Source organism: Dipodomys merriami, unplaced genomic scaffold (genome assembly GCF_024711535.1).
Source record: "Dipodomys merriami isolate MVZ:Mamm:240054 unplaced genomic scaffold, mDipMer1.0.p SCAF_59, whole genome shotgun sequence".
Classification (NCBI taxonomy): Eukaryota; Metazoa; Chordata; class Mammalia; order Rodentia; family Heteromyidae; genus Dipodomys; species Dipodomys merriami.
Window position 1 is genome coordinate 858,396 of NW_027206168.1, and position 20,091 is coordinate 878,486.

Sequence of the window (20,091 nt, forward strand, 5' to 3'; positions counted from 1 at the left end):
TGAGCCACCAGGGCCAGGCTCAGCTTTACTGTGGAAGCCACTGGCCTTCTCCCTAGTCTATATGATAAATGGATCGGTTGGTTCTGTGAAACTGGAGCTACCTGTGTTTCTGGAAACGTGAAGACAGCCCCATCCTAACAGCTCCTGCTACCATTATCTAAGATGCCCACCATTGCATTCGGGGTTCAGCAAGCACATAACTCCCCCCGCGCCTCCCCCCCAGGTAACCTCTTAATGATGCAGAGCAGTCTTACCTAGCTCCAGTTCAAAGAAGAGAAAGATGGAGACTACTTTTGCCTGGGCTTGTTATCCTAGCTACTCAGGAGGCTGAGATCTGAACATCGCCATTTGAAGCCAGCCAGCACAGGTAACTCTATGAGATGCTTACCTCCCATTAAACGCTGGAAAACCAGAAGTAGAGCTGTGGCTCACAGTGGTAGAGCACTAGGCTTGAGCAAGGGAAAAAGAGCTTAGGGACAGTGCCCAGGCCCTGAGTTCAAGCCCACAGCTGACAAAAAAAAAAAAAAGAGAGAGAGAGAGACGTTTGTGGTACCTGAATCTGGGAAGTTGGAGAGGCCTCACTTCACATAAGCAGCCCCAACTCAGAGGGTGGGGTAGAGGACAGGCTGTTTTGTTTCCAAAACCAGGGCACGGGTAGCCCTCCTTCCCCCTCCCCTAGCTTCCGCTCCAGCAGTCCCCATCCCCACCTTGATCTTGGTGTTGGCTTGCGTCCTGACTCCCTTACTTCCTTCACTTCACTGTATGCACTTGGTAATGACCTGGGTGACCTCCAGCCTAGGAGAACCTGACTTTCTCTCCACTCACACCTGCACCAGATGGGCTGAAGGGCTAGAGGAACACCTACCCTGTGGCCCTGCCCTTACTTGTGGGCATCGATGCCCTTGGACCATACAGGGTCCTTTCTCTCCTCTCCAAGCTGCTCAGTATCACAGTCTGTGCATCCCATGCTCTCTCCCCAGACCCCATACCTCCTCCCAACCCTCTTCCCCAACCACCTTAATGAGCTGCCCATACACCAAATGAAAGCACCTCTTCTGCAGCATTGATCTTCTCTCACCAGCCCAGCACATCTGTCTCTTTTCTATTTCTTTGTGTCTTGTTTGGTTTTTGTACTGGCATTGGGACTTGAGCACAGGGCCTGGGCACTATCCCCTAGCTTTTTTGTTGTTGTTGTTCAAGGCTGGTGCTCTTCCACTTGAGCACCAGCGCCACTTCTGGCATTTTATGAGTCACTTATTGGAGATAAGAATCTCACAGCTGTCCCTGCTCAGGCCAGCTTCAAACTGTGATCCTCAGATATCAGCCTCCTGAGGAGCTAGAATGATAGGGCTGAGACAGACATCAGTGCCCAGCTTCTTTATTCCCTGCATTCTTTATTTACAACCACCTACTGCTCCCATTCCAGTGTGACACATACTTGTAAATTGTCTCAGATGCAAGGCAAGAGTCACCATAGACGGGACTGATAATTAGTAAGTCTACCAGGAATGCCAAGGTTGGTAGGTCATGGGTGGCGACCCTCCTTCTACTAGATGGAAACAGTGACCACTGGGATGCAGGCGGGGAGGAGTAGTGGTCACATCCATCCACTCTGATCTAAGACTCCTAACCTGCCCAGGACGAACCCATTTCCCTTGCAAGGAATTGGTTCATGGACAAACATGAGGCTTGGCCCTGGCCATGAAGGCTTGAGTACAGTTGCTAGGCAACTTCGGGGAAAGCATCCTCATGTGTCAGAAATGGGGTTTCTCTTGCTCTGGCCTTGTGGTAGCTGGATGGATGCCTGTGACTACTGCAATTACCAGAACAGGAAAATCTACTAGAACATAGCAGCACAACCTGTGAACTCCTTAGTAGAGATAATGCATCATTGCCTTATTGTTTCAAACCACTGTTTTTTGGTTTTGGTTTGTATATGTGTGTCAGTACTAAGGCTTATACTCATGGCTAGAATGGTTTTTTGGCCTTTTCATTTAAGGTTGGTGCTCTACTACTTGAACCACACCTCTACTTCCATTTTTTGCTGGATAATTGGAGATAAGAGGCTAAAGGAAGGTCAGGTCACCAATACTTACACCTATAATCCTAGCTACTAGAGAGGCTGAGATCTGAGGATTTTGGTTCGAAGCCAGCTTGGGCAAGAAAGTCCATGAGATTCTTATCCCTAATAAACTATTCAGAAAAAGCAAGAAGTGGTACTGTGGTTCAAACGGGAAAGCATTAGCTTTGAGCACAAAGAAGCTCAGGGACAGCGCCACAGGCCCTGAGTTCAAGCCTCAGGAGCTGGCATGCGCGCACGCAAGCACACACGCACGCACAGTCTAAAGGATGTCCTGCCTAAGCTGGTTTCAAATTGGTATACTCAGATCTCAGCCTCCTATGTAACTAGGATTACAGGTGTGAGCTACCAGCATGTGACTCTAACAACTTGGATGGATCTTTCAGTCCTTGGCCACTAGGGGCCTCCCGCTTGACTCCATGAGGGAGAATTGCAGTCTCTTTCCCCTGTCTTCCCACCGCAAATAGCGGGTCCTCAGGTCCCACCAGAAACCCCAAGGACTGTGCTCCCGAAACAGATCCAGCTTCCCAGCTCTCACACACCAAAGGACAATCTGCACAGATGGGTGGGCAAAGCTTCCTCCGAGCATGGCCTGGGAGGATGTGTGGAGCCATTTGGCTGGTCCCCACTAAGGCAATCACAGGCCAGCCCAGTGCCTACCATCTGCTCCATCAGCTTCTGCCCGTGATCTTGATTTATAGAAAGCCCACTAGGATTTTCCCAGCTAATTGCTTTGGATCTAAAATGGTCACTTCAATGATTACAATTGCTAATATCCAGATGGAGGGGGCTGGACGTTTAGCTCTAGAGTTAAGGGATGTAGGAATGGGGCTGGGTACCCTGGGGATGTGCTAACAGGTATTTGCAACCGGCAAGGACAGAGACGTGCATAGTAGACCTGCTCCCTTCCCCATCCTCTCCCACTCATGCCAGGGGGTTTTAAACTCAGGGTCTGGGTGCTGTAAGATCTTAGCAGCATCTCTACCCTCCACTGCCTAGAGGCTAGCCGCACCACCGAGTTATAACACCCCAAAATGTTTCCACCCATCGTCAAGTGGTCTCTGGTAACAGACTCAGCCCCAGTGAGAACCCTTTGTCTCAGACCTACTCTCAAATATCTACAGATGTTTTTTCAAAGTGTCTGTAGTGAACACTGTTATATCCACCACCAAACTACGAAGGCATTCTCGCTTGCCCCGGGCAGCGCCACCCCTGTGCGGCTCTCAGGTTGCAGGCTGTGTGGAGAGCTGATGCTAGCCAGGCACCTCAGGTGACATGGGAAAGGGCAAAAGAGGAGAACACGGCATCCCTGCGGCTACCCTGATCTGTGCGGAACAGATCATGTGGTGCGATTCATGATTGTCAGAGTTGTGATTGGGATTTTTCCACTTGAACTGCTGAACTTGTGCTTGCAAGGGGCTTAGCCTGCAATTTCTATCTTTTTCTTTCCCGCCCTCCCGCCTTTCCTCCCTTCCTTCCTTTCTCTCCTCTCTCTCTCTCTCTCTCTTTTTCTTTTTTTTTGTGTACCAATATTAGGGCTTGAACTCATGGCCTTGCTATGCTGTTCCTTAGCTTGTGCTTTACCCTTTACTTGGCTGATGTCCCCTTGAGCCACAGCACCATTCTTGCTTTTGGCTGGCTAATTGGAGATAAGAACCTCGTGGGCTTTTCTGCCTAGACTGGCACTGAACCTTGATTCCCAGATATTAGCCCTGTGAGTAGCTGGGATTACAGGTGTGAGACCCCAGACTGGCACTGAACCTTGATTCCCAGATATCAGCCCCGTGAGTAGCTGGGATTACAGGTGTGAAACCCCAGCACCTGGCTAGAAGATGTTTGAAGCAGCCATCGTGCCTTAAGTGCACTTGTGCCCTGGGCTTCCTTGTTTGTGCTCCATACTCAGCCTGAGACTCTGGACCTTTCTCTTTCTTCAGGGCTAAGCCGACCACCTCCCTGCAATCGTTGCCTTTGTACCCCCTGATTCCTCCCGTTTTACACCCATTCTGTTTCCTCTTGCACACTTTGTGGTAGTATTTAGGGCACTGTGCCTCTCTCCTTGCTTTCCTGGGGGAACCTCATCCAACCCCAGAAATCACAGTGTGTGCTTGGTATAGAACATGATGAATCTTAGCCGGGCACTGGGAGCTCACACTTGTAATCCTTGCTACTCAGGAAGCTAAGATCATGAGGATCACAGTTCTAGCCAGCCTGAGGTAGAAAAATCCGCAAGACTCCATGTCCAAATTAAACAGCAAAATAGCATGGAGGTTCAGATGGTATTGGGCCAGTCAAGCAAGCAAGAATCTCAGTACTATCCCTTTCCTTGAAATAAAAGAAGAAAGAAATCCCACTATGTGTAAAGCAGTTTATAACCTAAACACCCCTCCTTCTTTCCTGGAACCTCCTCAGAAGCCCCATTCTGCTAAGACTAAAATACCTTTATTGTTGTTGTTGTTAGCCAGGGGACTTGAACTCAGGGCCTGGCCATTGTCCCTGACCTCTTTTGCTCAAGGCTAGTGCTCTACCACTTTGAACCACAGCGCCAGTTTTCTGGTGGTTCATTGAAGGTAAGAGTCCCATGGACTTCCCTGCCTAGGCTGACTTTGAACCTTGATTCTCAGATTTCCGCCTTCTGAGTAGCTAGGATTACAGGCATGAGCTACCAGCACCCAGCTCTAAACCTTCCAATGTCTACCCTCACTGAAACATCACTGTAGCATCCATCTGCTGAAGTGTCACCTAGATCCTTCCAGAAGATGAGGGAAGGAAGGCAAAGGCCCCAGCTTACCTCATCAGCCATGCCCAGCCTTTCCCTCCTCTGTATCACCTAGAATTCAAGTCATGCCTGTGTTCAGAGTTTGCCAAGCATTCCCTGCCTACCTGAACTCCTCCTCTTAGATCATCTCAACCCTGTAGTTAGCCTTCTCTTGCTCCTGCCATATAATCCCCATCGACAACATCCATTTTTAATGAGCCCATGACTCCCTTTGATCTCACAGCTCAGTGCCTTTGATTTCCAGCCCCCTTCCCTATCTGCCACCCACCAGCAGCCACATCCTGAGATCTGAGTTCCGGCGCCTGCCTCCCTCAGGGCTGGTGGGGGAGTGGCACTGCACGCCCAGGGAGACTCACCTCGGATTTTCTCCACTGCTCACTCTGGAGTCCTCCCTGCTCGCTCTCTCCTCCCGGCATCTCTCTTCCTCCTCCTCCCCCCTTCTTCTCTTCTTCCTCTTCCTTCTCTTCTTCTCCTCCTCCTCTCTCTTCTTCCTTCTCTTTCATCTCTCCTCCTCTTCCTTCTTCTTCCTCCTCCTTCTCTCCTCCTCCTCCTCCTCTTCTTCTCTCTTTCCCTCTTTTCCTCTGTGCCTTGTCATCCTTTGAATTTTTTGCTTCAACCACTGCAACAAGTGACCACCAACTCAGTGGCTGAACACAACACAATTCCTTGAGAGACGTGGTAGATTCTGAACAAAGATGGCGGCAGAAGAGATGCAGAGGGCTCATCAGCCACATGGCTCCAGTGGGGAATGTTGGGTGTGGGGGAAAACATGTGGGTTCATTGGATGAGAAGAGTGGGCTGGAGATGTAAAGCGAGAAGCCACCAACAAAGAGCACATATACCAGCCACCAGTGGCTCACACCTGTAATCCTAGCTAATCAGGAGGCTGGGATCTGAAGGCTGAGGTCGGAAGCCAGCCTTGGCAGGAAAGTCGGTGACACTCTTATCGCCATTTAACCAGCAAAAGGCTGGAAGTGGAGTTAGGGTTCAAGTGATATGGGAACCAGCCATGAGCAAAGAAGCTAAGGGACATGGCTCAGGCTCTGGGTTCAGGCCCAGGTTGTGGCACCAAAACCAAACCAAAAAAACCAACAAAAACTAGAAATGGCCCATCAAGGGTTTGAGTCTCGGGGTTACTGGCAGCCATAGATGTGGGTGAGCAGGAGAATAGAGTTAGGTAGACAACAGCCCAGGACTTGGGATGATCATGATCTGAAAAAACACACACACACGCACAAAAAAAAAAAAAAAACCAAAGACTTTCCCATAAAGCACTTTTACTGCTGATCCCATGCAAAACTTTCCAGGGAAACAAGTAAGAGTCGACTCTGGGTTTTATGAGTCACGTTGTCTTTTTGTGCTTGGGTGTTTACCAGATAGGAATAGAGCTTAAAGTCTGATTGTAGAAGTTGGAAAGCTGGGCTGAGCTCTCTGAGACAAAGGCTGCCATTCACTACAGTAACTTGATTTTCCTGGATGGCTTGTGAAAAGTCAGGATTATTCTTCTATCCTTACATGCTTACTTCCCCCCAAAATATCCAGGCATCCCTGGGGCAAATGGGTTTCCCAAAAAGCTCTGAGTGAAGGAATTCAGAAAGTGCTGATGGGAGCTAGGAAGGTAGTTCAGTGATAGAGTGCTTGCCTTGCATGCATGAGGCCCTGGGTTCGATACCTCAGCATCACATAAGCAGAAAAAGCCAGAAGTGGCGCTGTAGCTCAGGTGGTAGAGCACTAGCCTTGAGCTGAAGAGCTGAGGGGCAATGCCCAGGCCCAGAGTTCAGGCCCCAGACCGACCAAAAAAATAAAGAAAGGAAGAAAGAAAGAAAGAGAGAAAGAAAAGAAAGGAAAGAAAGAAAGAAAGAAAGAAAGAAAGAAAGAAAGAAAGAAAGAAAGAAAGAAAGAAAGAGAAAGAAAGAAAGAGAAAGAAAGAAAGAGAAAGAAAGCTCATGGAAGTGACCCAGAGAATCAGAGCCTTAAGTTCCCACAGGCACTTAGCAACCTGAGGGAGACAGGCTGAGCTTTTACAATGACTATAAGAAACTTCCCTTGGAAGTGGCGCTGTGGCTCAAGTGGTAGAGTGCTAGCCTTGAGCTGAAGAGCTGGGGGACAGCACCCAGGCCCAGAGTTCAGGCCCCCCCTCAAAAAAAGAAACTTCTCTTATCTGTAACACCTCCATCCAACCAGATGGGTGACTGCAGGGGAAGGAGGAATAGGAGGCTTGGGTCACAAAAGTGAGTGCTCACCTTGAGCTGAAGAGCACAGGGACAGCACTCAGGCCCAGAGTTCAAGCCTGACCAAAAAAAAAAAAAGAAAAGAAGAGAAAAAAAAGAAAGAAAGGAAAAGAAAAAAAAGGGACTATGGGAATTTGCGTTGGTTAAAATTAATTTGAAGGGCTGGGGGCATGGTTCAAGCAGTAGAATGCTTGCCTGGCAAGTGTGAGGCCTTGAGTTCAGTACCCAATACCACAATAATAGTAACAACAACAATAAATTTCAGTCAAGCTGGAGAACCTGGGGGCTAGTCATAAAACCATGGACAAAAACAGCTGCTGGTGAAATTCCAGGGAGAACATGTCTCAGGATTTAGAAGAGATCGTGGCCAGGTGCCTGTGTCTCAAGCCGGTAATCTTAGCTACTCAGGAGACTGAGATTTGGAGGATTGAAGTCCAAAGCCAGCTTAGGCAGGAAAATCCATGAGGCTCCAATTTCCAAGATGACCCACAAAAAGCAGGGCTGGAGATATGGTTGAAGTGTTAAAGCACACGCTATGAACAAGGAAGCAGAGCAAAGAGTTGAAACCTCATAACTGACAAAAAAAAATAAGTAAATGAAGAAAAAGAAAGAGAAGAAAGAAAAAAGGTTTAGAAGGGAATCTCAAGTTATATTTCTACTGGATTAGTTTGAGAAAAATCCCTATGGGACAAGCTGGTGTGTGGCTATTGGCCACCAAAATGTAATAGCACCATCACTTAAGAGGAAGGGGATTGGAATACTGGCTACTTGTCTGCAGACCTTGAAGAGACGCATGCTACACACTACTGGTGCCCCACGGGCCTCTGAGGATTCACTCTTCCATTAAAACGCCAAGATTCCTTTTAGCCAACAAGCAAATAGAATCTGGTTCAAAGACTCTCAGTCTGCCATCTGCTACTTCAAAAGCTCTTCCAATTCCCCAGGCAACTCACCGGAGGGCATTTGAACTCCTGGGTGTGGACCTACATTTCCTTTTCTTTCTTTTTCCTTTCCTTTCCCTCCCTCTTTCCTTCCCTTCCTCCGTCTCTCCCCCCTTCCTTCCTTTTTTCTTTTCCTTTCTCTTTCTCTCTTTCTTTCACTTTCTCCTTCCTTCCTTCCTTCCTAACTTCCTTCCTTCCTTCTCTTTCTTTCTTTCTTTCCTTCCTTCCCTCCTTCCTTCTTTCTTTCTTTCTTTCTTTCTTTCCTTCTTTCTTTCTTTCTTTCTTCCCTTGTGCCAGTACTCAGGGCCTCACATTCTTTTTATTGTTATGATGATTATTAAGTGGTTGTACAAAGGGGTTTAATTCCATGTCAAGCTATGAGTACAGTGCTTCTTAGTCAATATTATCCCTTCCTCATTCTCTTCCTTGGCCTCACATTCTTGCTTGGTTTTTTCACTCAAAGCTGGTACTCTGCCACTTGAGCCACACCTCCACTTCTGGCTTTTTTTTCTGGAGCTAAGAGTCTAATGGAGAGTAGCTAGGAATTAATACAGATGTGAGCCATCAGTGCCTGGAGTTTTCAAACTGTGTGTTTGCTGAGTAAAAGAAGACTCTGGGGACAAAGATGGAATACAACCTGTCCTCATAGGAACAAGGGGAAAAAAGATCCACATTGAACAGCTGAAAAGATCACAATTTTAAGATCATTGAGAAGAAAATTAGATGATAGTTCCAAGTTTAACATATAATATTGAAGTGACTGAAATTGCTCATTGGTAGAGTTGCAGGAGCCTGAAAAGCTTTGAACCAGGCCCCGACAAAAGTGCAAAATGCCTATCAGGTGTTTTGCATCAAGGAGATTCAAACCAAAGCCACAATGAGTCACCTTTCCTCACATCAGAATGACAGGTGTCAAAGACTTAGAATCAAAACAGGAAGCTTGTATACCGTCAGTAGCATGGTGTAGCCATTGTGGTTGGAAATAGTATTACCCTATAATTACACAACTCTACTCCTGGAGATATAATCCCCTAATTGAAATCAAAATCTCTTTGAGATAGTTGTACCCACATTCATAGCACTATGATTCATGAAAGGAAAGATGTGGAAGCAACCCAAATGAATCGATAATAAAAATCATCTCTGCTATGGGGGCTGGGACATAGCTCAGTGGTACTGCACAGGCTGAGCATGCATGAGGTCTTGGGCTTAATCCCCAGCTCCCAAAACAAAATAAAAATATCTGATAAAAAATATTCAAGGGAGTATTATATAGTCTTGGAAAGGAAGGACATCAATTTTAAAATATGCTGTAGAATGGATAAACCTTGAGGGCTAAGGGAAATAAACTACCCATGGTAAGATAAGAACTGTGTGAGTCTATACAAGGTACCTAAAGAAGTCAAATGCACAGAGACAAAAACAGAGTTGTTGTGTTGCCAGGGGTCTGAGACATAGAAAGTTATTATTTAATGAGTATAGCATTTTTTGGTTTTCAAGATTAAAAAGAATCCTGGAGCTGGCACACTGGTGGCTCATGCCTACAATCGTAGCTACTCAGGAGGTTAGGATTGAGGATTGTGGTTAGAAGCCAGCTAGACAGGCAAGTCTGGGAAGCTCTTATCTCCAAATAGACACCAAAAAACCAGAAATGTGGCTCAAGTAGCAGAGCAGAAAAGCTCAGAGGCAGTTCCCAGGCCCTTAATTCAAGCCCCAGGACCAGCACAAAAACAGAAACGGAACCCAAAAAGGAATCCTGGAGATTGCATACCATAGGAATGCACTTAGGACTCAACTGTACACTTATAAAAAGAGTTAAGATGGCACACTTTGGAGCTGAGGCTGTGGTTCAGTGGTAGAGCTCTTGCCTGGCATCAACAGGGCATAGGGTTCAGTCCCCAGAACTGCAAAACAAACCAAATAAACAAGTAAACACAACACTTGAAAGCTGTGGTTCTCAAAAGTGAGCACATAGCTGGATACCAGTGGCTCACGCCTGTAACCCTAGCTACGCAGGAGGCTGAGATCTGAGGATTGTGGCTCAAAGGCAGCCCAGGCAGGGAAATCCATGGGACTCTTATCTCCAGTTAACCACCAAAAAGCTGGAAGTGAAGCTGCTGCGGCTCAACTGGTAGAACACTAGCTGAACAGAAAAGCTAAAGTGGTAGGTAAATTAATAGATTGACCAAGGAGGGAGGAATCTGCTCCACCTACCCAGGGCGGACCTTACATAAAGGATAGCTCCCAGGCCCTGAGTTCAAGACCCAGGACCATCACACAGAGACTGAATGCATAATCAGAAACTATCTTCTAAGGCCAGCTACAACATAGACAGTAGGATTCTGCATACATTCCTGCTGCTTTTCTAACCAGTTCCCAGTGAATGTGGAGGCTGCTGTTCAAGAACCTCACTTTAAAAAGCACTACTCCAAAAGTTTCATACATGATCTTTTTATTTTATTTTGGTCAGTCGGTTGTGGGGCTTGAACTCTGGGCCTGGGCACTGTCCCTGCGCTCTTCAGCTCAAGGATAGCACTCTACAGCTTGAGCCACAGCACCACTTCCAGTTTTCTGGTGGTTTATTAGAGATAAGAGTTTCACAGATTTTCCTGCCTGGGCTGGCTTTGAACCATGATCCTCAGATCTCAGCCTCCTGAGTAGCTAGGATTACAGGCGTGAGCCACTGGCGCCCAGCTCATATAATGATCTTTTATCTTTTCAAAACCAATAAGCATTTTCTGGTATTTCCTCAAACAACCCTTAGTGCTTTCATAGAAACACACCCACCATCCATGGAGAAGAATTTAATTATTTCCAAATTTGTGCAAAGGGCGAATTTTCACTTACTCCTCTTAAATAAGTTTATGTACACTGAGGCCCTGTGGCTTGCAGGAGCCATGTTCATTTGACAATCTTCAAGGGAGCAGGTTTGCAGTGGGTATGAGGTCATTGTAAAGTGCTAACAGTCCTGAGAAGGAACTGCTCATGCTGAGAAATGGGAGGCCTGCTCTCAAGAAAATGATCCGAAGAAAAAGATTTCTAAAGTGATGTGGGGTCTTTTTTTGTTGTTTGACTTGCTTTTTTAAGTATATATTACTTATACAAATAGGTTTCACTGTGTTATTCCCATAACATAGATGTACTTCTATTCAACTTCCTTTCCCCCTCTTCACTCCTGTTGATCCTTCCCCCACAGGTCCACTTTTACATTCAGATTGTATGTATATAAAAAGAAATGGCAGGGCTGGGAATGTGGCTTAGTGGTAGAGTGCTTGTCTAGTGTGCATGAAGCCGTGGATTCGATTTCTCAGTACCACATAAACAGAAAAAGCCAGAAGTGGTGCAGTGGTTCAAGTGCTAGCCTTGAGCAAAAGAAGCTCAGGGACAGTTCCCAGGCCCTGAATTCAAGTCCCAGGATTGGCAAAAATAAATGAAAATAAATGACATTTAGCCAGATCCAGTTTGAAACCAATCTGGGCAGGAAAGTCCGTGAAATTCTTGATTCTAATTAACTAGCAAAAAGCCAGGAGTAGAGTGTGGCTCAAGGGGTAGAGTACTAGCCTTGTGCAAAACAGCTCAGGGCTGGTGCCCAGACTCTAAGTTCAAGTCTCCGGACTGGCAGAAAAGAAATTTTCTTTGGAGGGGAAAAGGGAAAAATCAGCCCTGGCTAAAAAACAAACAATAAAACCCTCTAAGATAGAGAGAGGGGAGACATCTAGAGCTTTGCCTGGGGAGGAATCACAAAGGTGAGCAGGAGGCAGGAGAGTAGAGCAGAAGGGAACAGATGGGCCAACCGAATCTAATGCTGCCTCCACATAGAATCAGGTAAAGAAATCAGATGTACGCTGGGCTCTCCTGAGATACAGCCAACCTCTTCTCTCCCAGGGTCCTCTCTCAGTTCCTTCCAAAACACAAGCAATGGGGATCAGCAAGCAGCTCCATGGTAGAGCATGTGTACCAGGCCCTAGATTTGATCATCAATACCAGGGATGGAGGGGAAAGAGAGAGAGAGAGAGGGAGAGGGAGAGGGGGAGAGAGAGGGAGAGAGAGAGAGAAACAGAACAAAAAAGAGACAAGGAAAGAGACAGAGATAGAGAAGACAAAGAAAGAAAGAGACAGAGACAGAAACAGTGACAGAGGAGAGAGATACAGAGATAGATGTGAGCCAAAGGGTCATAGGAGGGTCCTTGTCTTCTTGTCCCCCAGATAATATAAAGTGGTCCAAATAATGTTCTGGATATCTATAGGAGCCCAAGGACATGCACAGTGTGTCCCTTTACAATGTCTTTCTGTCCCTTCTCCCCCCACCCCCCAGCGCCAGTCATTTACTTACATATCACAGCTACAGCACCAGTAGCCCCATAGTGTGGACATGGTAGAGACATGCTGACCTGATGGACGGGCAGCTAGAGCTGGGCAATCAGAGTTCCCACAGTAAAATTGGGGGTGGGAGAGTCAAGCACTTACGCCACCGAGGAGAGCAACTGAGGATGTTTAAGTGCCACACAGGTGAGTGCAGCCATCTGGGTGGGAACCACAGAAAGAACTTCCCATTTAACCAGTCACAAGAAAGAACAGGTGGTGTGGGGGGGGAGGTGAAAGAAGGGAGTAGAAGGTGACCCTGATGCAAGGAGCAATAATCCAACCCACAAGGGAAAAGTCAGCACAGGGGAAGATCTCACTCTGCACTGAAGAGTTTCACAAGCATCTAGAAAAGCCGCCACTCCCCTCCCCCCCCCCAAAAAAAAGTGAGAGTAGCAACATAAAAAGACAGTGGAAAGATACCTACAGGCAACTTTAAAAATAATTTATGACTTTTCTCCCAACAATTAAAAAAATGGTTATGATTTCACTTATTACTCCCTGGGATTGGGCCTCACATGTGCCAGGCAAGGGCTCTACCACTTTAGCCATGTATCAGTTGTTAGGTGTGTGTGTGTGTGTGTGTGTGTGTGTGTGTGTGTGTGTGTGTGTGGTTTCAGGGGCCTGCACCCTGCCCCTTAGCTTTTTCACTCAAAACTAACACTCTACCACTCAAACCACAACTCTGTTTCTCAGCTTTTGTGGAGTGGTTAAATCAGAAATCAGACTTTCCTGCCATTTGGTGGGGAAGCTTGATCGAGAATTCAGTGCACTAGATCCTGCAGCATCTAAGTTCTCAGGTTTTGAGGCTGAAGCTTGTAATCCTAGTTACACAGGGGGCTGAGATCTGAAGATGAAGGTTCAAAGCCAGCCTGGGAGGATAAATCTGAAAGACTCTTCATCTCCAACTAAACACCAAAAAGCCAGAAGTGGAGATGTGGATTAAGTAGTAGCATGCCAGCTTTGAGTGAAAAGGTAAGGGAAAGTGTCTAGGCCCTGAGTTCAAGCACCAGTACTAGAGGAAGGAAGGAAGGAAGGAAGGAAGGAAGGAAGGAAGGAAGGAAGGAAGGAAGGAAGGAAGGAAGGGAGGGAGGGAGGGAGGGAGGGAGGGAGGGAGGGAGGGAAAGGACAAAGAGAGAGGAGAGGGGGAAAAATGAAAGAAATGGAAGAGCATGGATGGAAAGTGGTACGGTGGTACTGAGGCAGAGAAAGGTAGAGTCACACAGCTGGTAGGTTTGGAGAAATCAGATTAGGAAATGCAAGTCAGCTCTGGTGTAGCATAGATCGGAATCCCGGTGGGCCATTCAACTGGGGAATTTGAGGAGAGACTAAGACAAGGAAAGAGCATCCGGAGGAGGGAATATCAGAACAGCCGGCGCTGTGGAGCCCCGACTCTAAGTTGATCACCCCAGGACCTGCCCAGCCCCTCCTGCCCAGCCTGTTGCTAGCAGAGCTGTGAGGGGTAGAGCTGACTTTCCCCGCGGGAGTCGTGACTTCCAGGGAAAAGACAGCCATTTCGGATAATCCTGCCAGAAGAGGCTCCCAGATCCCTCCCTCAGTCTCCCTATCTTCCCAATCCCTGCCCCTGCCCTCCAGCGGACAGGGAGGAAGGAGCTGGGATCAGTGTTCTTTCAAGACGTGGCACTGTTTCTTGTGTGGAGTGCAGAGAGGAGGCTCTGGGGATGGGGGAAATCCCCCCCCCCAGCCCCAGCCACTTGTTAACCAAGAATTTCTCCTCCTTGCTGTCTGCGGGGACCCCAGCGCCGACGCCCACCTCTAGCCAGTGCTCCCGGGACCACGCACCCAGAGGATCGCCCGAACCAGCTGCCATCTCTCCCCCGACCTCTCCCCGCCGCCCCCAGGGGCCGTGGAGCTGCTACCTTCGGGGGGAGAGCCGGAGGGAAGGGGTTCCGGTGGCAGGAAGCGGGGATCTGTGCCCCCCGCGGCAGGCAGCCCCGGGAAAGGCTTGCGCGTAGGTCCCTCCGTCCCTCGGGTGCAGGGGTCCCAGGAAAGCCGCTCGTCGTGGGCCAAAGAAGTCGAGGCATATTTTGCCTCCTACAAGGGGGCGACTTTTCACATGGAAAACTTTTAGGGCCCCAGAGTGACCTGATTAAGGTCCCCGAACAATCATCTTCAAGGCCCTAGGCAAACCCCAAATCAACACAACCCAAATAACACCCTGGCCGGGTGGGTAGAACGCAAGACCCTGGGGCCACGGTTCCCGAGGGTGTAAATTCTTTTTGTTGTTGTTTTTTAATGTTTTTTTTCTTTTTATTGTGAAAATACCGTACAGAGGGGTGACAGTTACAGGAGCCAGGACGTGACTCCATTTCCTATCCAGCATTGTTGCTTCTTCCTTTGTTTTTCCCCTACCTTTCCTTCCCTCCTCACTTCCAGAGGGTGTAAATTCTGATTCAAAGAAGTCAAGTTCTCTCTGGGTTTGGCTGTGGTGGCATTTGGCGGCTGGGTGGGGTGGGTGGACTCTGCGACTGCTGAGAGACCGGTTCACAGGCCCTGGGGCCTCGGAGTCCTGGGGGGGGGTCGCGTGGGGCAGAAGGATTTGGAAGAGCTCCAGGTGGGCAGGGGGCGGAGAGCGCATTGCTCTGGGCAATTTCCGACGCCTGCGTCTCCCCCCCCTTGATCCCCACTCCCTAACTTCCTTCCTCTATCCCCCCCCCAGAAAAAGAAACCCCAAAGATATCCGGTCCCCTAGATTTGTGATCTCTTACTTAATGGCGTTTGTAACCCACAGGACACCGACCATTTGTATTCCCACGCTGTCACAAGTCCTGGATGGTAACCACGACTCACAAACTCACACCTCAGCAACTTCATTTCCCACGGAAAAGGAAGGGGAATTTGAACGCACGCTCTGCCGTTCACACGTCGAGACCCAAACCAACGTCGGGTCGGTGCTGGTGAGATGCTGTGTCCTCCTTTACCGATTTTAATTAACTTAAAATGGATTGGTTCAACTACAATGAACGAGCGCAAAAGCCCAGGGAAAGGGAAAGGGGTGGCGGAGAAAACTATCTTCTACCTAAAAAAAAAAAAATCACTTTTTCCCATTCACTTTCTAATTGTGTGGCCAAATGTCCTGCCCTCCGGGCGGCCGCCGGGACGCGGGAGTCCAGCGCTGGACGCCGGGTCGCCTGCGTCCCGATCTGGTGCACTTGGTTCGGACCAGCAACGGTGAAACAGTCAAGTTGGCTTTCTCAAGTTTGGTCCAGATGGACCAGAGAACTAGACCGTGGGTGGGGCTTTAGGGACGCCCGGGGGAGGGGGGAGGTAGGGGAAGCGGGGGAGGGGACACTTGGGGACATTTCCCCCCACCCCCACCCCGGGAAGGAAGAGTGCGCGCGACCCGCTGCCGGTCCCGGTGGAGGAACCCGGGCTCGGGTCGGATCCTCTGTCCCTGCCGAGTGCTGCTGACAAGCGGAATCCGGCGCGGGTGGCATCTCCGAATGAGTCACCTCGTGGGCGACTCTCAGCCATCCCCCCCCCCCACCGCAGTGCAAAGTTCCGTCCCGGAACCCGGAGCAGCCCGGCGTGGGAGGCGCGCTGGCCCCGCACAGACTGGGTTGCAGGCACGAGAAAACTTTCCGGACACCACCAGGGATCAAACATGAGGACCTCGAGCCTTCCTCCCTCCAAACGCCAGGGCCAGATCGAGTCCACCCGCGTTTCCCCGCTAATCGTCCACTAATAGAGACCCCCCCCCCCCGCCTTAGCCGCCCAGGTCGCCACGGGTCGTTCTGCCGACCGGAACAGGACAAGGCTTGGCTCCGCATGGACTTTTAATTATTAAATAAGTGCGATTCGTGTCATCGCCCTGGCTTTACTCTAAAACGATGTCTGACTTAAAAAAAAAAAAAAAGCAATCAGTGTCACAGGTCAGTGGATTTTCTCCTAAGTGCCAGCGAATGCTAGCTTTAATAAATATTCAAGAAAAGTAAATGGAAACCAGAACATCTTTTTTTCTCAAACCAACAAACTCACGTTCGGGTACAACTCTTCACGCGCGGTTCACACTCGCGTTAGGGGCAGGAGACATTAAAGTTTCCCCTCTCTGGGGCTTGGAGTGTAGCTCGGTGGTAGAACGCTTGGTTTAGGCATGCAGAAGGCATTGGGTTCCATTCCCAGCACCCCAAATAAAGTGGTCTAAAAGGATAAGAAAGTTTATATTTCCCTGTTCATTTCGCCTCTCTCTTAGCCTCAATCCCCCCACCTGACTCTCTCTCTCTCTCTCTCTCTCTCTCTCTCTCTCTCTCTCTCTCTCTCTCTCTCTCTCTCTCTCTCTCTCTCTCTCTCTCTCCCTAGTTTGGGAGGCTGGAGATTTTTTTTCTTGAGGACAATTTATGCCCCTTTCCCAGTTAAGTCAGGCGGAAGGCGATCCTTCCTGGCCAAAAAAAAAAAAAAAAAAAAAAAAAAAAAAAAAAAATTAAAAGAAGAGAAGGGTAGGAGGAGGAGATGGAGATCCGAGGTGGGGTCGGCGGGGGTGGGGAGAAAGATCTGTCCGCGATTTCCAGTTTTCCCCTTAAAGGTCATAAATCAGGGTCTGTCCGGGATGGGCTCCCGGTGATTGCCTGGCGTGGGCCGGGCGCACCTCGGGCCAGCTTTCCCTTCTTTCATTCTCTCCCTACTTCGCAATGCACACACAGCACGAAACCCGCCCGCAGAACATCTGGATTCAGGCTCGCATCCGAGCATCTGGGCAACCGCAGCCAGAGTCGGCTCCCGGAAAGTGAGCGCGGAAATGAGCGCGGGAGCGAGAACGCATCACTCAAAAGAGGAGGACCTCACCCCGCGTCCGGTCACTCCAGCATCCCTCCCACCATCTGCTCCTGTCAGCAGCCTTGGGCTCCACCTCCCTGAACCTGCCCCCTCGCGTCTTGCAAGCCAATAGGAGCCCCTGCTGTGTAGCCACCGCCCCGAGCCTTTCCACACCCCCACGTTCCGAGAGAGGATTGGCTAGTTAGTCTTTGGTACAGCCTCTATATTTGCATAGCACTAGGGGTTTTTCTTTTGGTAGGTTGAACGGCACGTCACTCCGCCAGGGCCGGGCCCGCCCACCCCACCTCAGTGCCCAGCTCTCTTCCTGCGCAGTTCCCCTCCGCAGCCTCTGCGGGCCAGTGCCGGGGCTGCGCTCTGGGGCTCGGTTCTCAGCACTGCGCGGAGGCAGCCCCGGCGAGCGGCCGGTGCGCACCGTCTGGAGTAGCCAGGGCGCGCCAGGGCGGCGATCTCTGCACCGCACGAGCGTTTGCCGCCCGCCCTGACTTTCGTTCCAGTTGCGGCTTCTCCCGGGCAACATGTCAAGAGCCGCCGCCGCTACAGCCGCCGCCGCCGCCACCCGGGGAAGATCAGAAGCAGCAGCGGTGGCGGTGGTGGCCGCGGGTACACGAGGGCAATAAACCGAGCCGGCTGTCTGGGTGTCCAGCGGGCCAGGGGACCCTCTCCGCGCTCACTGCTCCGCTGGGCTTCCCGCCATGTGCTGAGCCATGCCTCGGGCCGTGCCCGCGGGCAGCGCATGGGGCAGCGCTTGAGCGGCGGCCGACCCTGCCTCGATGTCCCCGGCCGGCTCCTACCGCAGCCGCCGACGCCCCCGCCGCCGGTGAGGAGGAAGCTCGCGCTACTCTTCGCCATGCTCTGTGTCTGGCTCTACATGTTCCTGTACTCGTGCGCCGGCTCCTGCGCCGCCGCGCCCGGACTGCTGCTTCTGGGCTCCGGGTCCCGCGCGGCGCACGCCTCGCCAGCCCTGGCCACTGCTCCGAATGGGACGCCGTCCAGGTTGCCTTTCCGGGAACCCCCGGCCACCGCCCTGGCTGCAGGACAGGCGGAGGGCGCAGCGAGCCAGGAAGAGCAGAGTCCCGAGGCGCCGGACTCCCCCAGCCCCATCTCCAGCTTCTTCAGCGGGTCCGGGAGTAAGCAGCTGCCGCAGGCCATCATCATCGGCGTGAAGAAGGGCGGCACGCGGGCGCTGCTGGAGTTCCTGCGCGTGCACCCCGACGTGCGCGCCGTGGGCGCCGAACCCCACTTCTTCGATCGCAGCTACGACAAGGGCCTCGCTTGGTACCGGTGAGTTTTCTTGCCTTGGGGCCAGGAGTGTGGGCAGCGATCCAGACGGTGAACGGAGGGAGACGTGGCATCTGTTGGGGAGGTGTTGGGAAGGGGGTGGGCGGTCTAGCTGCGGACCACCGGGGTGTGGGGAGGGAGGGACCGGGGAGCGATCGGACACAGCGGGCAAGTTTGAGCCGCGAACCTCACCCCCGCGCGATCGCGGAGACACCCAAGGAGGCTCTCTGTGGCTTCAACCTATCGAAACTTCTCACGGAGCGCTAGCGACTTAGTGGTCCCCGCTGCCCCAGAATAAATCGGGCGGCCTCGCCGCGAAGAAGCGGCGGCGTTTTAAAGAAAAGCGCTCGGCGATGCGCACCACCTTCTCACTCTGCGGTGGTTCGCTCCAGTCGATCGGGTACCGCTGGGATCCACTTTTTATCCTCTCTAAGCCTGGGGGGGTGCCTCATGCTTGGGTTAGTTACACTCCTCTCCCCGGACCGACTCGGAAAGCCGCTTCTGCTCCCCAGATGGGGAGAGCGACGGCGCCCTGCCAAAGCCACTGAGAGTCTTAACTTTGTTGTTATTGTTGTTGCAATCCTCCCGGTCACGGGAACCCCAAGGGGGGTGAGACCCACAAGGCTGGGAGAGGCACTAGGGATCTTGGGGGCGGGGGGCTGATCTGGGCGGGTGGGCGGCCGGGCGCCTCTGCTGGCTGCGGAACGTGGAGCGGTACTGGTCCCTGTCGGGCAAAGGCGCGCACTGCAGTCGCTGGAGACGCACGAGGCTTTTTGAAGGCTTCTCCCCGGGCACCGCCAACCAGCTTCCGAACGGGGAGATCGGAGGGCGAGAACGCGTGTTTCCGCAGGTCCTATATTCCGTCCCGGCGCAAAGAATGATTCCGGGTGCATTGATTGAGAAATGAGGGTGGTTTGGAGGTCGCGGCTTCCGGAAATCCAGTCTTCAAATAGGGTTGCAGAGTCTGCTTCCAAAGGGACTGCAGCCTCGGGGTCACATTCACGACCTCTGCCCACTGCTTCCCGCCAGCCACTGTTCCTTGGGGGTGAACTGTTGGGGAGGTCAGAGGCTGAGCTCCGGAACGCCGGCCTCTTCCCTGGGCCTCCCCCAGCCCCGCACCTCCCCCCCCCCGACGCCCCGGCCTCCTTCCACTCCATCTCTCAGGTCACCACCCCGGCTCTCAACCCCAAGCCACACACTCTTGAGTTCCGCCGACGTCTCCAGGTCCGATGACTAACTTCAAAGAGTCCGGACTTCGGAAAATAGAAAGGGGAAAAGGGAAACGGACCCCACTCTGTAGTCCCCACCTTCCTTTCCTGGGCCCGGGTGAGATGGAAGATTAAAAAAGGAAAAAAAAAAAAAACAATACGACTTGACCCTGGGCGGATTAAAACCGTTCCTTTCCCAGCCTCGCCCTCCCCTCCCCTTTGTCCCTTTATTTATTTCCTATTGTCAGGAGTTGCCCAGTCTCCAGGTTTAGCCAGCCGGAACGCCGGGGACCTAGAAGGAGTCCCACGGCCCGGCTGTACCGAGGTGGCTAGAGCCCTGAGGACCTTAGTGCTCTCTCTGGTCCGCGCAGTGGGGCCAGACAGGGGCCGGGAAGGGCCAGGATACTAGTGTGATCAGGTC

General features: G+C 51.0%; 2 protein-coding genes across 3 annotated transcripts in view; both read left to right on the forward strand.

Annotated features, from left to right (window-relative positions):
• Cox10 (cytochrome c oxidase assembly factor heme A:farnesyltransferase COX10) overlaps positions 1 to 16,353 on the forward strand; it is a 145,800-nt gene extending 129,447 nt beyond the window's left edge. Inside the window, exons 6-7 of one of the 2 annotated variants that reach the window (XM_070001404.1) lie at positions 15,143 to 15,308; positions 15,904 to 16,353. In XM_070001404.1, the coding sequence (XP_069857505.1) occupies positions 15,143 to 15,308; positions 15,904 to 16,191 (454 nt within the window). In that variant the 3' untranslated portion in view covers positions 16,192 to 16,353. The remainder of the gene's footprint in view (positions 1 to 15,142; positions 15,309 to 15,903) is intronic. The other variant, XM_070001406.1, reaches the window with a different exon arrangement.
• Positions 16,354 to 17,516: 1,163 nt separating this feature from the next.
• Positions 17,517 to 20,091, forward strand: part of Hs3st3b1 (heparan sulfate-glucosamine 3-sulfotransferase 3B1) — a 43,919-nt gene continuing 41,344 nt past the window's right edge. Inside the window, exon 1 of the mRNA XM_070001407.1 lies at positions 17,517 to 18,465. Coding sequence (XP_069857508.1) covers positions 17,918 to 18,465 — 548 coding nt within the window. The 5' untranslated portion in view covers positions 17,517 to 17,917. The remainder of the gene's footprint in view (positions 18,466 to 20,091) is intronic.